This window comes from Ambystoma mexicanum, chromosome 2q (genome assembly GCF_040938575.1).
Source record: "Ambystoma mexicanum isolate Mex_15411 chromosome 2q, UKY_AmexF1_1, whole genome shotgun sequence".
Classification (NCBI taxonomy): Eukaryota; Metazoa; Chordata; class Amphibia; order Caudata; family Ambystomatidae; genus Ambystoma; species Ambystoma mexicanum.
In genome coordinates, this window is record NC_090924.1 from 1,304,948,883 (window position 1) to 1,304,970,603 (window position 21,721).

Genomic DNA, 21,721 nt, shown 5'->3' on the forward strand with positions numbered 1-21,721 from the left:
TTCATTAATCCCATATTTTCTATCTGCAGACATCTTACCCTTTGAGTCAAACATACAGTGCACAGAGGTCCAGCCCAAAGAGCCAGCCGTGTGTTACACATCACCTTTGAAGATACGGTATACGCCCAGTCAAGACCGGCGCCTCTACGGGAATCGGGTGAGCGTTACACTCTGGTACCGGTTCTGCTCACAGCGATCTGGGTCAGCTCTGCTCTGCTGGTCTGGATCTCTGGTTCTGGCAAAAGTTCTTGGCACTGCAGACAGCTCTGCTTTCTGGGTGTTGCTGGCACAAGGTTCTAGGCAAGAATCAAACAGCTCGCCCGGCTGTTGAATAGTTTGGTTAGGTTGCTGGATTCTGAGGCCTGCTGAGAAGGATTCAGCTTTTGGACTAGGCCTCTCTGCTGCAAGTTCTGAAATCTGGAGTCTGGTTTTCTAAGTTCAGGTTCTGGAGTCTTCTGGATATTGTCTGGTCCGGCAAAATGCTTCGCAAGAAATCAGTTTGAAGTGGAAAGTGAATCTCCCTTCCTGGGTCTTAGTGGGTCTTTATATGTCTTTTGAAAGTGGGTGGGGAGGCTGACCTTCTATGCCCCACCCTCTCATGATTTGATAGGCTATAGACTTTTCCGTCCTTTGACTGGAGAACGGAGTAGTGAGCCAGGATGAGTCAGTGATGCTATTTTTATGGCTGGCTGAAGTCCCTTCCATTTGCATTTACTTAGAAAAATGATTTTCCATAACCACACCTGCTTACCAGATGCACAAGTTGTTGAAATTACATGTACACATCACAGATGAATTAAGGTACGTTCTTGCCCAACTCTGATCTTCCTAAGAACTTGGGTTCAGAAATGACAACTTATTTTCGTTTTTGATTGGTTTTCCAATATTGGACTTTTACCCAAATTTACACAGAAGTACACCCCCCTTCTGGGCATATTAATATATGTTATCATGTCTCTAGCATAAACACAGTGTCTACAGCATGAATAAATTGCGGGGTTCTGTCCCAGAACATCGTACGGAATTGAGTTTAGACTCAAACTGTGGGTACATTTTTCATATTAAGGATCTCCAAATTGTACATTTCTGTCATTGGTTACAATTGGTTATCAGTATTCTTATAAAACATATATTTGCCTTCAATTCACAAGTGTCTGGGTCCACCCCCAGAAACTTGGCGAGTCAGAGATCACATGTCTTGTAGCTCCCAGAGCAGTGTTGACAGTTAACACCCAAATCAGCATATCCTATTCAGTGGAAAGAGGCTATTGTTCCTTTCTGCCAGGCTGCAGGAAACTCTCCTCCCCTCCTAATTTACATGTCAAGGCGATATCTTGTCTGTTGGTGGTAAGAGCAGGTGTGAAGACTTCCCATTCTCTTGAACTTTTAATTGAATCAGGCTGCCTTCTTGTGAGAGCCTGGGAACAGCAGGGGTTGAGAATTCTCATTAATCAGCAAGCCTTTGAAGTCCCAGCTAGTTCAGGATCCTTTTGCAACTCCTGAAATGCAGTTCACCTGTCAGAGTTTAGATCGCTAGCGCCGGTTAGTTTCAAATGCCGGTACTGCACCAGTTTTTGACAGCTGTCTTGAATTAATGTCTTTCAAAAAGGGGATTTATCTTGACGGCATATGATTTTAGCTGACATCGTTTTGATGGGGATCCTTGCAGTAGAGTGATGTAGAACACCCCACCAGAAGTTGGATCTTTATAGTGGTCTTGTGGGCCATGATTTTAGCAACTTTTGACACCAATGAAACAAATTTTTGAACAGCTCTGGGTGCAACCAAAGGATGGGTCTGGGAATTGTCAAAAGTGAATGGTGGCTTATCTGTCAGTTTTTCACTGTGCTTTTTCTGATGGGCAGCATTGCTTTTTATGCTATCAGCAACGCACAGTGATGTTGTAAGGCTCGGATGCGTGGGTGAAAACATCCCACAGTGGGCATATCCGAACATTCTTGTTCCTCAATTTAGAAAGTGAATGACAGTTGAGGTCTAATGCACTGGCTGATCTTGCCAAGGTTCCTGCAGAGATGCTCCTGCAAAATGCGAAATCCTTGTAAAAGGGATTTCTATAAATAAAAAATAACTGGAGTGGCTTTTTGTATTATGACATTGCTCTGCCAGGCTCTTCTTTGGACGGCCAGGATTTTCCTTTCCAAGACTCATATTAAGGTCACTAAATATTGACTCTCCAAACAAGCTAGCCATAGTGTCCTTATGCTCTTTCTTCTCCTTGCTGCAATTGGTAGTGCATGGCTTTGTCTCTATGAATACCTGTTTGAGAAAAAAAAAGAAAGGGGAAGAAATATACTTGTTTTTATTGGTTAGAGTTACTTCTTTCTTATCCAGGATGACACAAATTCTGAACAAGAGTTTGTTGAACTAGAGATTAAGACCATTTTAGTTATTTTGGAATGTCAAGGCTGGGGGAGGTCCCTGTAGAACAAATGCCACAAATGTTGAAACTTACTGCAATGCTGTTAACAATTCTCAACCCTTTCTTTCAACCATTGTTATTTCCACTCGTTTACATGAGTATCTTGGAGAACCCAGCAATAAGGGCTCAGAATAGTAAGCTTTGCTGGAGGGCCCAGCTGTTTGTGGGCATGCAGAAACCTAGTGTTTTATAGGTGGATGAAAAAAATGCTTCCATTTGACTTTTTGACCAGTTGCATGTTCCCGAGAAGTGGGTAAGTGCTCCCGAGAAGTGGATACGGAGGTACAGTACTTAGAAAAGTGTTCTGTTAAGCATCATGGCGATGCAGTCCAGGTGCCTGCACTATTTGCAATTTTCAAGATTAACCTTCATGTGGCAACCCTGCATAAACAACCAAGCCGACGGGCAACTTTCGGGAAAAATGACCTAGAACTAAGAGAAAATATAACAGCAGAGAGATGAGATGCGACTGCTTGATGCCCTTTGTTCCATTAAATCTGATCTTGAGCTGAAGTTAATCCAACAAAGAAATCTGTTTAGATGGGATTGCAACCCCTCAAATGTGTTTCTCCAGTCTGGCATGGATTCACATGCTCATGAATATTCCCCGACGTCCGGCTGGGAATCCTTGCTAAAGGAAAAAATCAGTATCAGTTTCGTTTCTGATCTCTTTCTTAGTAGTAACCAATCACTGGTCTCTGGGTCATACTGCCCTCTCCCTAAGCCCCTCCCCTGGCAGCCATCCTCAGATTTTTACAGCACGTTCAAGTGTTGGGAGTCCTCGTGCTATAGCTCTCGAGCTTTTACTGCGTGTTGCGATTTTTCAAAGAGTTTAATCTCATTTTTTCAGTCAATCGAGTCTCAAGCTCCACCTTTTCTACTTCCGATCAACAGGGACCAGTTTCGGAATATTCTACCCCCCTCAAGGGCGAAGTCTTCGTCGAGTACACTTCTTGGAGGATTCCAGAAGACATTGAGGCCTACCCCGTGGACCTGGCCCAGGACAAGGGAAGCTCGACGCCTGGATCCAAGCTGTTCAGGAACTGCCCTGGATGCGGATTGCAGAATAAGGAGGACGAGCATTCTAGATGGCTCTACTGCATTCACGAAGACAAAATGCACGTGGAGAAGGACTGTGCGTTTTGCAAGAACATGTCGGAGCGGACCATGAGGGATCAGTGGATCCGCCTCACCAACTGGCTGGAAGTGAAGAGCCCAGTTGTAGGTGAGAAGAAGAGGTCCGAGCAGTCTTCTAAGTCCTTTGAGGGCGCTCCGGCGACGGGGGCCTAACAGAAGGCTAAGTACTGCGCGGGCACCGGGAGCGCCGAACGGTCGGGCTCCTCGGCTGCCAGGCAGGGCGCACTTTCGCCAACGCCATCAACCACGAGCCAACGCTCTGGCTCGGGGAAGAGAAAGTTAGAGATCCCGTCAGGATCCCGTCAGGATCCCGTCAGGAGCAGCCAAGGGGGAGCGAGGCGGTGGCCCTCCCCCCAAGGTGAAGGCCTCAAGCACACCAGAAGTCGTGAATGCCCTGATTCACCCGGCTATGGCCTCTATCGAGGGAATCATGGTGGCCCTGGTGAAGCCTGTGGAGGCTACCCCAGTGGAGATGACCTCAGGGCCCAGAGTTTCCCTGCCACCGCAGAGGGAGTCCTCTTTCCTCTTTTCAGCCCATAGATAAGACGCCTGTGAAGACCCCACTGGAAAAAGAAGGGGGGGGGTGGGCGGTGGCCATCACGGACACGGATACAACCTCTGAGGAGGAGCTGGTTGAAGTTGTGCAAGGCCTCAACAAGAGGTTTGAGGAGGTCTGGTCCCACGGGAGGAATCCCGGGGAGGCGGACGAAGAGAGCGACGGTGGCGCCGACGAGGCTTCTGGGGAGGAGGAACAACCGCCGCGCCCGTCGCAGCCAGTGCCCGACAACTTGGCGGCCATTTTGATGGCAATCCAAACCTTATGCACAGAGATAAGGACGAGGTTGCTTCTACCCCCAATGGATGACCCAGCAGAACCAGACCCGTCGGGAAGCCCTCCAAACAAGCGGATGAGTTCACCCTTCCAGCCCTTGCAGCCCACTTAGCCTTTAACTCCTTCCCCTGATCCTAGGGATGACACGGACGGCCACTACAGGGACGGATGACGACAGTGGTGACTGGATGGGCCTTCCATCACCACCCCCTCGGGCCTGCCCGCCCGACGAAATTGGCTCCTTCCACGCCATGATTTCCAGGGCATCCAAGCTTTTCCAGCTCTGCCCCGAAGAACAGAAGAAGGAAGGCTTCCTCTATCAACAGCACAAGGCCAAGAGGAAGACTGTCCTCGCGGTGCATTTGCTTGACGACATCTGGGACGAGGGACTTGCTCTTCTGAAGAACCCGTCCATGACGCCTGCCAAGAGGGATCGGTACGAGAAGTACCGGGTCCCCGATTCTGCCCCTTTGTGCCTCAGGGTGCAGCCGACCATGGAGACCCTGGATTCGGTCGTCTCGGCGGCGTCCAAGAAGAAGGCAGTAGGGCGACGGCTTCAACTTCAACCTCCCCACCTGACGGCGAGGGAAAGAGACTGGACGCCATGGGACGAGTCATCTCGTCCGCGGCAACGACAAGGCGGCCAACGCCCTAGCGATTGTGGCCCGCTACGAAAGGGAGTTGTGGTACAAGATGGCCCCCTGCTGGACTTCCTACCGGAGGACAAGAGGCCGGAGGCACTGGGGATCCTACAGGAAGGTGAGGTGGCGTCGGACCACGCCATAACGGTGGCCGCGGACACCGGGTTCTGCCAGTTGGGCAACATCGTTTGCCTTCGATGGCGGGGATGGCTCAAGGCAACAGATTTCCACCGGATGTGCAAACCAGAGGTCTGGACATGCTCTTCGACGGGAACAACCTGTTTGGAAAGACAGTAGATGAGTCACTTCAGGCCATCAAGACCGACAGAGACGGCTTGGGCCTTAGGAGTTTTGCAGCAACGGCGGCCGCCCTTTCGGAACTCCAGAGGCAACCAAAGTGCCTCCAAATGATTTGGCGGTGGATCCTCGACGTACTGCCAGGCAGCCCGTTCCTTGTAACAAGATGCCTACAGAGAGCGCAACAAGTCAGGAGGACCCCGTCACCAAGGAGGCCAGGGCAGCAAGACCGCCTCAAAGCAGGACTGAACCGGCCGTAGCTTCGAGCCCCCACCTGAGCACACCGATGGGAGGCCGGCTAGCGAAGTTCGTCAGCGTGTGGGCGTCCATCTCCACCGACCGTTGGCTGCTGGATGCCCTGGCCCACTCGAATTTCTAAAGAAGTGCCCCCAAATTCCTCTCGTGGCCAGGAAGGAAAATCGCATCCCACAACTGCTGTTAGAAGTAAGGGCGATTCTCAAGAAAGGGGCCATCGAGCTTGTCCCGAAGAGGCTCTGGGGCTCGGGAGTATACTCCAGATACTTCCTCAGCAGAAATAAGACAGGCGGTTGGTGCCCCATCCTGGACCTGCGTCAGTTAAACAAATACATCAAGGCCCAGAAGTTCCGGATGGTCACCCTCCAGCACGTGCTGGGACAGCTGGAGGCAGGCGACTTCCTATCGTCGATGGACTTGGAGGATGCGTACTTCCGTGCCAACCAGATCTATGTTCCCACGTTCAAAAGATCTAGAGCCGGAGGATCTAGCTTCCAACACCTTGCACCCAAAAACTGGAATGCCCTACCAACCTCACTAAGGAATGAAAAATCATACACCACCCTTCGCAAGAACCTAAAAACCTTTCTTTTCCGATGATGCTTAAATATGCATAGTTATGCTTGCACTGTAACCTCAGCAAAGCCTAACTCGTCTCGTACCACCTAGCAATTTACTATTGCAACCGACTGTTACTATATACCTCTGTTTAAATATGTATAGTTATGCTTGCACTGTAACCTCAGCAAAGCCTAACTTTTGACCCTCTGTCTCGTACCACCTATCAATGTACTACTGCAACTGACTGTTACTCTATACCTTTGTTTAAGCTTGAGCCCACTGTAACAGCGCCACGATGCCTCAGGGCAGTTCTGCGTGCTTTATAAATGCAAATAAATAAAAAAATTGAAAAAATCCCCATTCTAAAAGGATACCGAAAGTTTCTCAGATTCGTAGTCCAAGAACGGCACTACCAATTCAAGGCCCTGCCATTCGGATTGAAGTCGGCGCCCAGGGTATTTACCAAGTGCCTAGCGCCAGTGGCCGGGCGGCTGCGCCTGCAAGGGATCCACATTTACCCCTACCTGGACGATTGACTCATCCGAGCAAGGACAAGGGAGCTCGCTGTCGAGCACACAGCAAAGACGGTCCAACTGCTCACGGACCTGAGATTCTCCATCAACTTCCCCAAATCCCACCTAGTTCCATCGCAGGTCACACTGTTTCTGGGAGCCAAGCCCGATACAGTGGCATGATTGGCTTGCCCGTCGGGGTGGGGAAAGGGATGAAGGCCATCCTGGGCAAGGTGCAGCGCCTGCTGGCCACAGACGTGGCCAGGGTGAGGTCCATCAAGTCCCTTCTTGGCATGATGTCCTCTTGCATCTACCTGGTGTGCCTATGCAGGCTGCGGAATGCGTCCTCTACAGGAGTTCCTCGACGCCCGTTGGATGCAAGCGACGGGCAGCTTCAAAGACAAGATCCCGCTCAATGAGGTATTCCCCCAAGCAATTCAGTGGTGGGTCATCTCACGGCGGGCACAGACTTTCAGACCCCCGCACACCAGGAGACTGTGACGACGGATGCCCCCCTGTAGGGTTGGGGAGCGCACACCAGAGATCTTCACGCGAGAGGCCTTTGGCTCCCGGAGGAGAGGTCACTCCACATTCACTTCCTGGAGCTTCAAGCAGTGTTCTGGGCTCTCAGGTCGTTTCTTCCGTCGCTCAAGGGCAAGGGTAAGGATCTTCACCAACGACATTACCACAATGTTCTACATCCGGAAGCAGGGAGGAACCAGGTCCCCGGCCCTATCCAAGGAGGCCCAGGATCTGTGGCATTGGGCCGTTGCCCAGGGGAGGTTTTGATGCCCTTCCACCTAGCAGCGATAAAGAACACCATCGCCGACTCGCTGCGCTCATGCCTCGAGTGTGAACTGCGTCAAGACCAAGTGGATCGGCTTTTCCGACAATGGGACAAACCCCAGATCGACCTGTTCGCGACGGCGGCGAACTCCCAAGTGCCAGAGGTTCGCCAGCAGGTTTCCCCAGCCGAGGAGCATGGGCGATGCTTTCTCGTTCCCCTGGGACGGCCTGTTCCTGTATGCGTTCCCTCCGTTGCCGTTGCTCCTTGACTCGTCAACCAATTTAAGAGGTACCGGTGCAGCATGATCCTTGTCCCACCGGCGTGGCCGAGACAGATCTGGTTCCCGGACCTTTTGGACTTGTCAGCGGAACCCCTCCCCCCCCCCCAGTCAAACTATCGACTGACGCAGATCTTACCAGAGAAGGAGGCGCCATCCTCCATCACGACCCGGGGTCGCTGAACTTGCAGGCCTGGCTCCTGCGGCACTAGAGTTTGGAGGGTACGATATCCCGGCGGACTGCAAGGAGGTGCTTGCAAAGGCCAGGGCGCCTCAACTCTCAAGTGCTATGGACACAAATTGAAGAGGTTCTCTGTCTGGTGCCGTTCACAGAAGATTAACCCTCTGCGAATTACGGCCCCTCAAGTGCTGCCGTACCTGCTGTCGCTGGCCAAGGCGGGGCTGGCTCATGCCTCCATCAAAATACATCTGGCGGCGATCTCCTGCTACACCAGAACTATGGGGCGATCATCTCTGTGGTCTCATCGCCTGGCGAAGGAGTTTATGAAGGGACTGTTCCGTTCATTCCTGCCGGTGAAGGCTCCGTTCCCGGCATGGGAGCTTAACGTGGTGCTGACCAGGCTCCTGGGGGCGACTTTCGAGCCTCTACATTCGGCACCGTTGAAGTTCCTGTCGTGGAAAACAGCATTTCTGATGTTTGTTAATCTGCTTAGAATCACATGCTGTGCATAGGTCCGACATCCAGTGGTCACTGCGGAGTATTGCATTTTGTTTTTCGTAGTCGAAAAGGGACGTCGACAAGGCGTGTCTGAAATACTATCCCTATAGTGACGTGCGTTGTACCCACAATCCCTCACGCATCGAGGTCCCTCAGATTGTTTTTTTCCGCCCAGCTACTGGTCGCCTTTACGCGGAGCTCCTCGAGAGACATTGCAGATTCCATCTCCTCGACCTTTGGTCGTTTTTCCTGTTTAATATATAACCTATCGATTCCCTCCCTCGACGCAGTTGTGAAGCTGTCTCCGCCGAGCAAGATCTTCGACGGAGGGGACGAGTGGAGGAGATCCTTCGGCGTTGCCGAACACGTGGCCTGGCCTCGCAGGCCAAATACAGTAGGGAGAGTGGGGTCGTGGGACATCTCTGGTTCTTTTCTGAGAATGCCAATCCTTTTCCCCTTCCTTTCCCTTGGGGGTCGTTATCACGATTTATTGCCTCGGCTATGGAGAGGACAACCTTTAGGTTTTGCCCACTTTGCAAGGGCAAGTTTACTTGGAAGGACAAGCATTCACGGTGTAACCGCTGCTTGCCCCTCGATCACAAAGAGGAGGGTTGCACGGCTTGTCGGCTTCTGAAGCCAAAGACTCTAAAAGACCGTAGGGTCAAGAGGTGGGCGGCCTACGCTATGTCGAAGGCCGATTCTTCACCCGCCGCTGCTACCACCGACAGTAACGAGGAACGTGATAACACGACCTCCACTACGGAAGTCGTACACCCCTCTAAAGAGCGCTCGCGCTCTTCGTCGTCTGTCCCCGGCCCGACGGGCTCGGCTCACGCCCTGCTTATGGGGATGAACACCCCGGCGACACTGACGCACACGATACCACACATAAGCACACAACCCATAGCTCTTCTTCGTCGAAGACGAAGAAAGCATCAGCGCCCAAGGAGACGCAGGTTCCACCGGCGGCCTCCTCGGACCGTTCAGGTTCGAAGCCCCTCTCGCAACCGCAGCGGCGACCAGCGACTGGGCTTTCGGCAAATAAGGGCGCCACCCCCAAACCATTGGCCGGCGCGCACCAGCAGAGAGCGCACGCCGCCGTAGAACGATCGACACCCGTAACGTCGAAACCACAGCCCTCCGCTGACAAACGAATCACAGAGAGCTTGTCGAGGATCGTTGTAGCCGACACCCAGAAGCGTATGCCGAAAGACACGTCGAGCGCTACGCAGAGGTCGAAAGACACGCCGAAAAAGCCAGAAGAAAGACAGGGACTACCCCCTTCAGTCGGGGGGACCCCCAGCACACCGGAAGGCTTTTCGGAAGGCGACGGGACACTTTCCTCGACGTTATGGGAGAGGTCGAGCCGTTTTCAGCTACATGACACTAATTTTCCCGTGCTAGACCGCTCAGGGGTACCCCATGAAACCATGGAAAGGCTCCATCTCTGCATGGAGAGGTTTATGAAGACCCAGAACCCTCCCACTCCCAAGAGAACAAGAGAAGGGCCTCAGGAGGACCCCAGGGCCAAATATCCGAGACTAGTCAATCCCCAGCAGGACACAGCCTCAGACTTCCATAATGTGTATGACCTCACTGGTGAGGAACAATACTTAGAGGAGGAGGATGAATTTGTGGACGATGAAGAGGGACAGAACCAGGAGGAAGGTCTGGAAGACAACCCAGACATGGTAGGAGAAGGCTTCGGAGAAAATCCAGAAGAAGGACCTTCTCGTCCCTGGCAATCCCCATCAGTATATTCGGACACTGATGTCCTGAACCTAAATCCTCCTGACAATTCACCTGTTAGAAACACGTCTCCCATTGACGATCAGCCCACATTCAATGCCCTGTTGCGCAGAGCAGCAGCACATTTCGAACTGGACACTGGGGAGATCTCTCCTGAAATAGACTTTGTGGAAAGAGTAATTAAGGAGAAACCCCCAGTCAGCCAGACCATTCCCCTCCTCGCTTCAGTGAAGAGAAGAATCATCCTTTCGCTATCCACACCCGCACTAATCAGAGGAGTTAATCCAAGAATTGAAAAACTTTTCACTCCTTCACCCTCAGACCCGCTGTACATCAGGGGACATTCCGTTCCGGATTCCCTTGTAGTTACTAATACAAGGAAGAGGGCAGGGGTGCCGCTGTCCGCCAGCGAGGCACCACCTGACAAGGAGGGCAAGAGGTTATATGCCCTTGCAAAGAGAGTCCCATCCTCGGCTGCCTTTTCGGCAAGAATTGCGAACAACAATTCTTAGCTACGCGGACGCGCAGTGGGCCAAACTGCGCAAAGACGCCGAAGAAGCGCCGGAACCACTACGTACACGCCTGCTATCAACTATTGGCGAAGGAACCCAGGTCAACCAGAGTATTATAAAGAACTCTCTGGATGCTGCTGAGACAGCGGGACGTTCCCTGGTTCAGGGAATACTCCTAAAACGCCATGTATGGCTGCGCAACTCAGGGTTCAAACCGGAGACACAGGCGTCTTTAATAAATAAACCTGTTGAAGACTCAAACCTCTTCGGGAAAGCAGTGGATGAGGCTCTGGAGATGGCTAAAAAAGAGTTTGATACTATCAAAACTCTTGACCAGATCTCTAAGCCCACTACCAGACGCGGCTATGGCAACAAACGTTTTTTTCGTGGCCAACGCCAACAGCAGAATCAGCAGCAACAGTACCCTGCCACCAGTTACCAGACCAATAGTGGGCAGTACAGCCAAAGAGGCCAGCGCCGGGGCAAAGGGAGAGGTCGGGGGTCCACCCCCAGAGGCTCCCAAGCCCCCAACAACACCAAGTGACCCGAAGATTCGCGTCCCCTCCCATGCAACACCGGTCGGGGCCGGATAACATCCTTTCTTCCAGCATGGGAGGGAATAACGTCAGACCGCTGGGTACTTTCCACCGTAGCCCACGGATACTGCATTGAATTCAACAGTTCTCCAACATAAAGACCCCCGAGGGGACGACGCATGACATTGGAACACCTTGCCATCCTTCTCCAAGAAGTACAACTACTGCTGGAAAAAGGTGCCATAGAGGTCGTGCCTCTATCTCAGGTAACGGAAGGTATTTATTCAGTGTACTTCCTTGTACCCAAAAAGGATCTAACCATGTGCCCTGTATTAGATCTGCGCCCAGCGAACAAGTTTATCAAACCCCAGAAGTTTCGTATGGTGACCTTGCAGGAAGTGATCCCACTGCTATCACAGGGAGATTACATGACAACATTGGACATGAAAGATGCATACTTTCATATTTTAATGTTGCCAGCGCACAGAAAATACCTCGGGTTCATGATAGAGGGCAAACACTACCAGTTCAGAGTGCTACCCTTCGGCATAGCATCAGCACCAAGGGTATTCACGAAGGTACTGGCAGTGGCAGCGGCCCGCCTGCGCAGGTTGTCCATCCCAGTTTACCCTTACCTCGACGACTGGCTCATAACAGGGGATTCTTACGAAACATGCTTCTCCAATACCCAAAAGACCGTAGACCTTTTGTTCCAGTTGGGCTTCTCCATCAACGAAAAGAAGTCCAGCCTAGACCCCAGCCAAGTCAAACAATTCCTAGGGGCTCTAATTCAAACAAAGGACAGCCTCGTCTTCCCCTCCAACGAGAGGGTCCAAAACATGTTTTTTCAGATCCCTCAATATGTGACCGGTCGAGAGGTGACGGTACGCAAAGCAATGCGCTTGCTAGGCATGATGGCGTCGTGTATTTATTTGGTACCTCACGCGCGCCTGCGCATGCGCCCTATGCAAGAGTGGCTCAACAGCCAGTGGTGTCAGGCCAGCGGACTATGGGAGGATCTAGTGGTGGTCTCGCAGGCCTTGGTTCTCTCGCTACGGTGGTGGACAAAGGAAAACCTGGAAAGAGGGAAACCCTTTGCCACACCCGCGGCAGAAGCCACTCTGACCACAGACGCATCCCTCACAGGATGGGGGGCTCACCTATCCCATCAGACTGCTCACGGAGTGTGGACTCCGAACGTAGCATCCAAACACATAAATCTACTGGAGCTACTAGCTGTGTTCAAGGCGCTAAAAGCCTTCCAGGAACACCTACAAGGCAAGACTGTGTTGGTCCTTACAGACAGCACCACAGCCATGTACTACATCAACAAGCAGGGGGGCACCCACTCTCCAGGACTGTCCAAACTGGCCCAAAATATATGGAAGTGGGCTCTCAAACAAAACATGTTCCTACTGTCACAACATGTACCAGGGGAACTCAATCTGCTGGCAGACAAACTCAGCAGAGATTTCCCCCTGCCCGAAGAGTACGAATGGCGACTGCACGAAGACATCGTCTTCGACGTCTTCACACAATGGGGATTCCCAGAAATAGACCTATTCGCAACCCTGGAGAACTCACAATGCCTAAGTTACGCCTCCAGGTACCCCCAGAACCAATCCAAGGGGAACGGTCTGTCGATGCAATGGTCAGGGAAATTTGTTTACGCTTTTCCCCCCGACTCCCCTTCTCAACAAGGTGGTGCACAAGATGCACTAGGAACAAGTGACCATGATACTGGTGGCCCCAATGTGGGCCCGACAGCCATGGTTCGCTCACTTGATGGAGATGTCTCTATCTCCCCCAGTGAAACTCCCCTGCCCGTACAACATGCTGTCACAAGACAAGGGCAGGACTCTGCATCCATGCCCCCAGAACATGAACTTGGCAGCTTGGCTCCTGAGATCATAGAATTCGGACATCTACAGCTCCCGCAGAGATGCATGGACATCCTCAGGGAAGCCAGAAAACCTAACACTCGCCACTGCTATTCTAGCAAGTGGAAGAGATTTGTCATCTGGTGCAGAGGAAAAAGCATCAACCCGATTGACTGCTCTCCCACACATATTGTTCTTTACCTGACCCACTTATTGGATTCAGGTCTAGTGTTCAATTCCATTAAAGTCCACCTAGCGGCACTTTCTGCATACACCACTTCCCAACTCAAGGTGTCGTGGTGGAAGATTCCTGTTATAAAGGCCTTCATGGAGGGAGTAAAGAGGATACACCCCCCTATAGCTGACCCAGCTCCCGGATGGGACCTTAACGTGGTACTTACCAGACTCATGGGCTCACCTTTCGAACCCATGCACAAAGCATCTCTTAAAGACCTCACTCTTAAGACTGCTTTTTTAATAGCTATCACCTCCATCAGGAGAGTAAGTGAACTACAGGCTCTTTCTGTTCTAGACCCCTTCGTTACAGTTCACAGAGATAAGGTGGTTCTACGCACGCACCCAAGGTTTGCTCCGAAATTCATCTCAAAATTCCACGTAAACCAGTCTATAGAACTGCCAACGTTCTTTCAAAATCCTTCCAACTTGGGAGAAAAAACTCTGCACACACTAGATGTGCGCAGAGCGGTCATGTTCTACATGGAAAGAACCAGACCACTGAGGAAGACTAATCAGTTCTTCGTCTCGGTGGCAGCAGGAAGAGAAGGGGATGCAGTTTCAAAGTCCACTATTTCTAGATGGATTGTTCAATGCATCATTCTCTGCTATACTCTTGCTAAGAGAGAACTGCCCTTTAAGCCAAGAGCACACTCTACTCGAGGCACGGGGGCGTCCATAGCATTCATTGCAGATGTTCCCCTTGAGTCCATCTGCAAAGCGACTACCTGGAGTTCTGTGCACACCTTTACAAAACACTACTGTCTAGATGCACACTCGAGATCTGACTCCCAGGTGGGACAGGCAGTATTAAGACATCTTTTCTCTACTGTTCCTTCTCATAACCCACCGCCAACTCCTGGTACTGCTCGCTAGTCTATGCACAGCATGTGATTCTAAGCAGATTAACAAACATCAGAAGACAATGCATTACTTACCGTAAAAGCATTTCTGATGGTTGTATCTGCTTAGATTCACATGCACCCACCCTTCCTCCCCGCTCGGATGGAAGGAACATAGACTTCCTTTTATATCTCTCTTTTCTGTACTCAATCACGTCTAGAAGGCTCCCTCAGGGCAGAAAAATACAAACAGAGGGACCTCGACGCGTGAGGGATTGTGGGTACAACGCACGTCACTATAGGGATAGTATTTCAGACACGCCTTGTCGACGTCCCTTTTCGACTACGAAAAACAAAATGCAATACTCCGCAGTGACCACTGGATGTCGGACCCATGCACAGCATGTGAATCTAAGCAGATACAACCATCAGAAATGCTTTTACGGTAAGTAATGCATTGTCTTCTTGTGGCCATCACATCCGCACGACGAGTGGGAGAGATCCAGGCCCTATCCTGCAAGCTTCCATACTTGACTTTTCATGAGACGAGGGTGGTGCTGAGGACGCACCCCTCCTTCATGCCCAAGGTGCCATCGGACTTCCATCTCAACGAGCCCTTGGTGTTAGCAGTTTTTTTTCCTGTCGCCTTCGTCGCCGGCCGAAAGGACTTTGCACTCGCTGGATGTAGCTAGAGCGCTGAAGTTCTACGTGGACTGCACAAAGTTTTCGGAAGACATCACAACTGTTATGAACTTTGGACCTGTGAACCAAGGGAAGGCCCTCTTGAAGGCATCATGCACTGTCACCGGTTGGCAAACCGACTGTTGCCCGGCCGTCCGATAGCCCATTCGACCAGAGCGATCGCTGCTACCACGGCATTCTTGCCTGGTGTACCCCTGCTGGACATCTGCAGGGCTGCTATGTGGAGGTCGACGCACACCTTCACGAGATTCTACTGCGTCGACTTTGATTCCAGGGAGGAGTCCTGGGTCGGCCAAGCAGTGCTGCGCAACGTGTTCGCCTGAAGGTGGGGCTGATGAGGAGGTAAGAGTTGCTTAATGTTGAGTTTATGTAATGCTTAATGTTCAGCCTTGCCACCTCCCGTGGTTGTGCATGTGTGTACTGCTATGTATTCTTATATTCATGAGCATGTGAATCCATGCCAGACCCCATGCTGGAGAAGGAACAAGTTACTTACCTGTAACTTGTTCTCCAGCATGGGTCTGGCATGGATTCACATGCAAACCCTCCCTCCTACCCCTCTGCGGCTCTTCACTTGCTCATACTGCCACTTTACGTGCTACCAAATCTGAGGATGGCTGCCAGGGGAGGAGCTTAGGGAGAAGGTAATCATTGGCTGGGGGCAGTATGACCCAGAGACCAGTGATTGGTTACTACTAAGAAAGACAGATCAGAAACAAAACTGATACTGATTTTTTTTTTCTTCTTTACCGAGGATTCCCGGCCTGACAACAGGGAATATTCATGAGCATGTGAATCCATGCCAGACCCATGCTGGAGAACAACAGTTACAGGTAAGTAACTTTTTCCTTACTGCCCAATCCCTGTGGCGCATGCTCCCAGAAGAGTCACAGCAATGCACATGTTATGAGATTGTAGAAAAATGACCATTTTGGGGCAGGGTGCTTCACAGGATAAATCTGCTGTTAGGTTAACATGTCCCTAGAAGCACTCTGGTTGCTGTGCTTAATGAATTCAGGAATTGCCCATCTGTATCGTTACCACACACTGGCTATTTAAGGGCCTGGTGATGGCAAAAGACACACTTGGACATCGGACGACCAGTAAGGAGCCAAATAAAGATAGTTGGATTGAGGACTTGGCGATCCTCTCCAAATTGGAAGGGATACATACTATGTAAAAGGGAGTCAGTCACTCAATGAGTTATAACCCTCATCAACTACCTATACTTATTTTGTTATAAGTTTGATAGCCCCCTCCTCCTCTTGCACCTTGTGTTTAATACTTTCCTAATTATTTTCTTTTTGTGGCTCACTCTTACTTCTATACTGCTAAATGTGACAAAAATTACAGTAGAGATTGAACCCGTGGAGCAATTTTTGTAGTCAGTTACTGAGGTCGCTCATAGCGGATTTTCGTTATTTAAAAGAAAAACCTAGATCATGAATCTGCAATAGCAGTTACTTCCCATGATACTACTAATTACCTGGTACAGTCTGAAATGAGGACTCTTGACTCGCCCCTTCAGAAATTAGACATTGTAGTGTTCGAATGCATGTTTTTGTTTTTTGTAAGTAACTTGGGTCAGAACGAATTATACCTGCTGTCTCAACAAATAAAGTTGAATTCCTCTGTGTTGAAAGTAACGCCACAGTTAGTCTTTTGTTCCACTCTTTCCACAGCTGCTTGGTCTTCCAGATGTAGATGACGATGCACTCGAAGACTATAATGCTGACGTGGAAGAAGATGAACCTGAAGCAGACCATCAGCGAATGGGTGTCAGTCAGCAGTAAATGCCAGAGGAGCGACAAATATTATTAAAATACATATTCTCTCCGTTGCTTTGAAGTGACCTGAATTTAACTCCATATCTCACTGGAGTTCAATGGACTTGTGTTGGTAAGATTCCACTACTCATTAGACACCGAGGCCACACATCGTTTTCTTTAAATCAAACATTTCTGCTGAAGTTTCCATCTATAATTTGTGGGATATTATTTCACCTGGAAATTACAAAGACATTTGTACCAACAACCATCACCACGGCCACCCACAGCTCCAAAAGAACATTGTTGCATATTAATATCTGCATTACATTTCTCCATTCGTTTCAGCAATCACTAAAGAAACTCAGCAAAGGAAATCTGGTGTGCTGTGATATATGTATATAAATATATATCAGACTGCCATTGCTTTCAAGCACATTGAATTGCACAGTATTTAGTGGAAGAGGTGTGAGCATGAGTTAAACCTTGGTTGTGTGTCTAAATTGTGAGGCTAAGAGGTGCACTGATAATTTGTAGTAAGTTCATTGGCATGTTGTCTGAGTGCTCATTTGTGACCATAATATGAAACATTAGTTGGAAATAAGTACTTTTATGTGTGCCAAGCACTGAAGTGGATATATCGAGAGACCCTAATGGGGAGAACAAATGTTTTATGCACTTTTGTGTTTAATTCAATATGTTTTCATTTTTCAACTACTGAACCCAATCTAAAGAAGTTGATCCACTGTCGTCTTAAAAGCGTAAATGCTAACAGAAAAGGTATAATTTTTCTCCAGAAAAATTCGAGCTAAATGTCTTCTCTACTGGTCTGGGTCTGTTTTTATCTGCATAGTTACTGATTTCCAGGGACCCCAATCCTTCCCCAAATATTGTAGAATGGGAGTACAGGATTATAGTGTAGCGTGAACATTGGGAACAAATGTATTCTGTTACTGCATTAAGCATGGCTTAAATAACTGTAGGAACAGCAGCCTGCTCAGAGGAAGGTGGCTAGGTGAAGCTCAAACTGACAGTCCTATGCTCTCATTAAAGATGTGCGTGTTATTTTATTCTTTTGGCATGTATTTAAATTGTTTTTTGATTCCGGAGGAAACGGTTTCTCTTAGGTCATGAGTGCCATTAGATGTTGTTTCATCTTGCATTTTGATTAATTATGTATTTTATTATCCATAGTGACCTGAAGGTTGTAGTGTCTAGAGCAACGTTTTGCTGTTAACAGAACTTAAAACACAGCTCCTTGGGAAGTTCTGTACAGTAGGAAAAGCTAACCATGTCACCTAGATTTAAGGCACATAAAACGAAACGTGTAATTGTAATTTGTTTTAATTTAAATCGTATCCCAAGCTGAACCCTATGTGAAAATAAAATGTAGTTGACCTAAAATTAGCAGTTTCTTAGTCAGCCAAGCCTTTAGTCTTCTGTACCTCTGATTCAAGTATCTTCAAGTACTGTGTGCCCAGACATTTCACTATACTGTTCAAGCGTAGCTGAATGATTTATTTATCTTAAAGGAAATCGCTGGTACAGGAAATACGATGATCGCTTTTTAATATGAAAATTAAATTTTGTCACAACCCTGCTAGCTTGTCTGTTTTACATGCCTTTCAGATTCCTATTCTTGAGTAAGAGATTGATTGACCCACTGCACATTTATATAGCACAATGTAGGAAATATGTCCTGAGACAATGTTTGAGACATTTGGCTTCATGCATAGTGAGTGCTGTCATATCAATGGGATGTACAACAGACCAGCATGGGTGCCCCCTTAAGGCATTTAAATAGCAAGCAAGTTTTAAATACAAAATTAAATTAGTTGATTAAACTCGCCTGGCGATTCCCACAATTGTTCATTTTGGAGAAATAATCTACCTGTGTGGATTACTAGGCTTTAAAGGCTTTAAAGTAAAAGATATTACCCTTCACATGCTGTGCCTCAAATGCAACTGTCCGAATTTGTATACCATGGGACCAGTATTACACAAAAATATGTATTTCTCATTCTTTGGATCTTCTTTAAGTTTGCATGCTTTGGAAATCCTTGTTTTCAGGATATGAGTCTCCTAAGACTTGTCATTTGCACACAGCTATACAAGTCCTTCTGTTTAGGCCTCTGACATCTAAATCTATGCTTTAGTTTGTTTTTTGGGGGGCTTGGCTCATAGCCTGATTTGCCTGTGTTTTAGTAATATCACTTGTAATTGTAGCTGCTTAATTTCTCTGAAAACCTATGTTTTAATAAAAGAAAGATCTGCTTGACTAATCCGTAGCCTGTAAGAGTAATTGTCAGAGCAAGTTGTTATATTTCTGAACATCCTAAAACTTTAGATTTGTTAGCCATTTTGGGTTTATTAGGGTGCTGGATAAATCTTTTTTTTTTCAACGGATTCAGGCTTTATCATAAAGCACATCTCATATTAAGGTTCTTTAAAACACACCTGGGTCTTGTCTTTACTACCATAAACATTGCCAATTCGGGATTCAGTATCTTTGGGTGCACGTTTCAAGGATATTTGGTGGACCTGGACACCACTATTCCCTGTGGAAGCTGCTTCTCCAGTTATGAATTTTCTCAAATACTGTATAAAGTATTTCCTTTTAAAGACCATGACCTGCATGACATTGATGCCGTTGGCCTAAGATCTTCAATGCAATCTGCACAAGTTCTCTTTTGGGGCCCTTGGCAACCAATGACTAAGACCTCTGAGCAGTGGCACTTGTCATCAGTCTTTCTTTTGTACTTTCTTCAAGAGACAATCTTGTTAATCCAAGCAAATCACACAACAAGGATGACCCGCCTTTGTTTGCTAAATAATCATAGAACATTACTGAGGCAATAACTCTATTGCCCTAAACGGAGAAAGGAAAAATGTCAACGAATGGCAGCAAAATCGGAGCAGTATGGGTGATACACTTGTGCTCTTGAGAATAAATTACATTGACGTTTTCACTACAGCCGATTTGCATAATTCCAGAGTTTCCCATCTAGCTACCTAGATTCGTTTGATCCAGGTGTCTGCAGTGAACATCTCTTGTAAATCCCCTTTCAACAACCCGGTGGAGAGGTGTTTTTCGTTGTTTTTGTTCCTCTTCCTTCTAATTCCCAGAGGATCTGCTCATTCTACGTAGATCTGACTTGTAACAGACAGATCTGTATATTTGTGCTGCTTTTCTTCTCCCCCATCCCTGAATCGGAACAAAACCGATTTAGGATACTCTAGAAATGGTGATGTTGTGCACCAAAAACTTGCTTCACTGCCCTTGGCACCAGACTCATTGCATAGAGGCTTTGTAAGAATCCAGAAACCATCTTCCTGAACGTGTTTCTTTTTAACTAGAAAGATTATGCATGTATTGTGTATCCAGAGGTCGGACTGCTTTGAACTGGTATTTTGAGGATACTTACCTGGATTGAACATTGACTGTGATGGCTCCCTGATTAGCAGTGTTCAATGCTGATGACCACATCATCCTGTCACATCTGATGGAGCCAGGAATTGGAGGTACCTACTGCCATTGTTTAGGTCGGTTGTGTCTTGAAGGCCTTGAACTCGCCAGCCCCCCACCTCTACCCTTCTAACACCATCAGTGTTATGGATGCCATAGACGACTGGTTGCCCAATAACTGGCTTACACTGAGTTTTAATGAGACAAAGGTAATCATTGTGGGTGGTAGAATAGTCCTTTGGCATCCCACCTTTTTCCTTATATAATGGCCCTCCGATGCTCTATGTGCCTGTTGTTCAGAACTTAGGTTTCAATTTTGCTAGAGACTTTACTAGCAGATCTCGGATCTGCAGCATTGAAATGTTATGCTTTATGGAGCACATACAACATCCTTCTCTCCTTCCTCTCAACGTAAGGCCGGCCACCGCCTTGCCCCCTCGTTGCTTTGCCTCAATTACAGGAAAACATTCTACTTCGTCCTACTGGAACATCTACTAAAAATGACTTCTCACCTTGTTTGCTGGTTGCAGTGTTTCAACCAGGTGTCGCCTTCTGTGGTCAAACTACACCAGCGTCCCTTGAGGCAAATGGACATTGCAAGATCTGTATTGGCCAAAGGGCCTTTTATGGCCAAGCCATCTTCACTCCCCTGCCCTCCAAGTTCATATACTATTCACATGGTCACTCCTTAAATCTTGAAAATGTTTTGTCCTCTGTTTCCATATTATGCTGGTCCTGCAAAAGTGTAAGCACCAACACAAATACTGCTGCTGCATGTCCTTGCTGTTCAAGCCACCCCGCCCCCCTTCTGCTAAGAGACCCTTCCAATTTCAGCCCTCCTTTTCTTTGATCCCTCACCAGTTCAGCACCAAGATTGCTTCATAAAACCAGTAATCACACTACCATGACCAGTTAAATGAATTTCAGATCATATTTGTATCGACCCGGTTTTGTAAACTGTAGGGTAAATGCACAAGTTGTTGTATTGTCAAATACTAATTTATCAGTGCTCTCCTTATGTTAGACATTTTTTCTCTATACTTAGTTTGTACCTCTGTAAAATGTAACTATCAATAGTTTTACCTCATGGGTGACATGTGAAACACCCTTGTTTTCCAAGCTTTAAGAGCAGCAGTTAATGATGTCCAAAATCTAAAAAAGGAAGGGAGAAAAAATGTGTTCTATGGTTCCTCCCACAGTAGTGGGTACTTTAAGCATGCGACTCTTTAGAAAATACAAATACTAAACTCTGTTTCTACCAGTAAGATTCGTGTCAATTGGAGCCACTACAGTGATGACTGATATTTTGCTTCAGAAAAAACGTGACATTTATCTGTGGTTTTGATCTGTACTGTTCTTTTCATGATACCTAAATAAAGATCTGATTGTTTTTCTTTTTTTTTTACCAGTGTGTTTTCATTGAAAGAGCTTTTTCTTCACAAGTAGAACATGTCCCTTTGTTTACTCTTTAATAGTGACGATGCATGCTGGTCATGTCAATATAGATATAAGGTTTGTCATTCCCTACACGGAAACGTCTGCATAATCTTACTTTTCCTATGATGGGGGCAAACCAAAAATATGCTGTGAGATTTAGAGCCCAATGAGTGAAGGGG

At 48.1% G+C, this 21,721-nt stretch overlaps 1 protein-coding gene across 1 annotated transcript in view; it reads left to right on the plus strand.

Annotated features, from left to right (window-relative positions):
- The window catches only part of MTURN (maturin, neural progenitor differentiation regulator homolog), a 92,101-nt gene extending 70,591 nt beyond the window's left edge, over positions 1 to 21,510 (plus strand). Inside the window, exon 3 of the mRNA XM_069648755.1 lies at positions 16,556 to 21,510. Coding sequence (XP_069504856.1) covers positions 16,556 to 16,666 — 111 coding nt within the window. The 3' untranslated portion in view covers positions 16,667 to 21,510. The remainder of the gene's footprint in view (positions 1 to 16,555) is intronic.
- Positions 21,511 to 21,721: the final 211 nt, after the last annotated feature.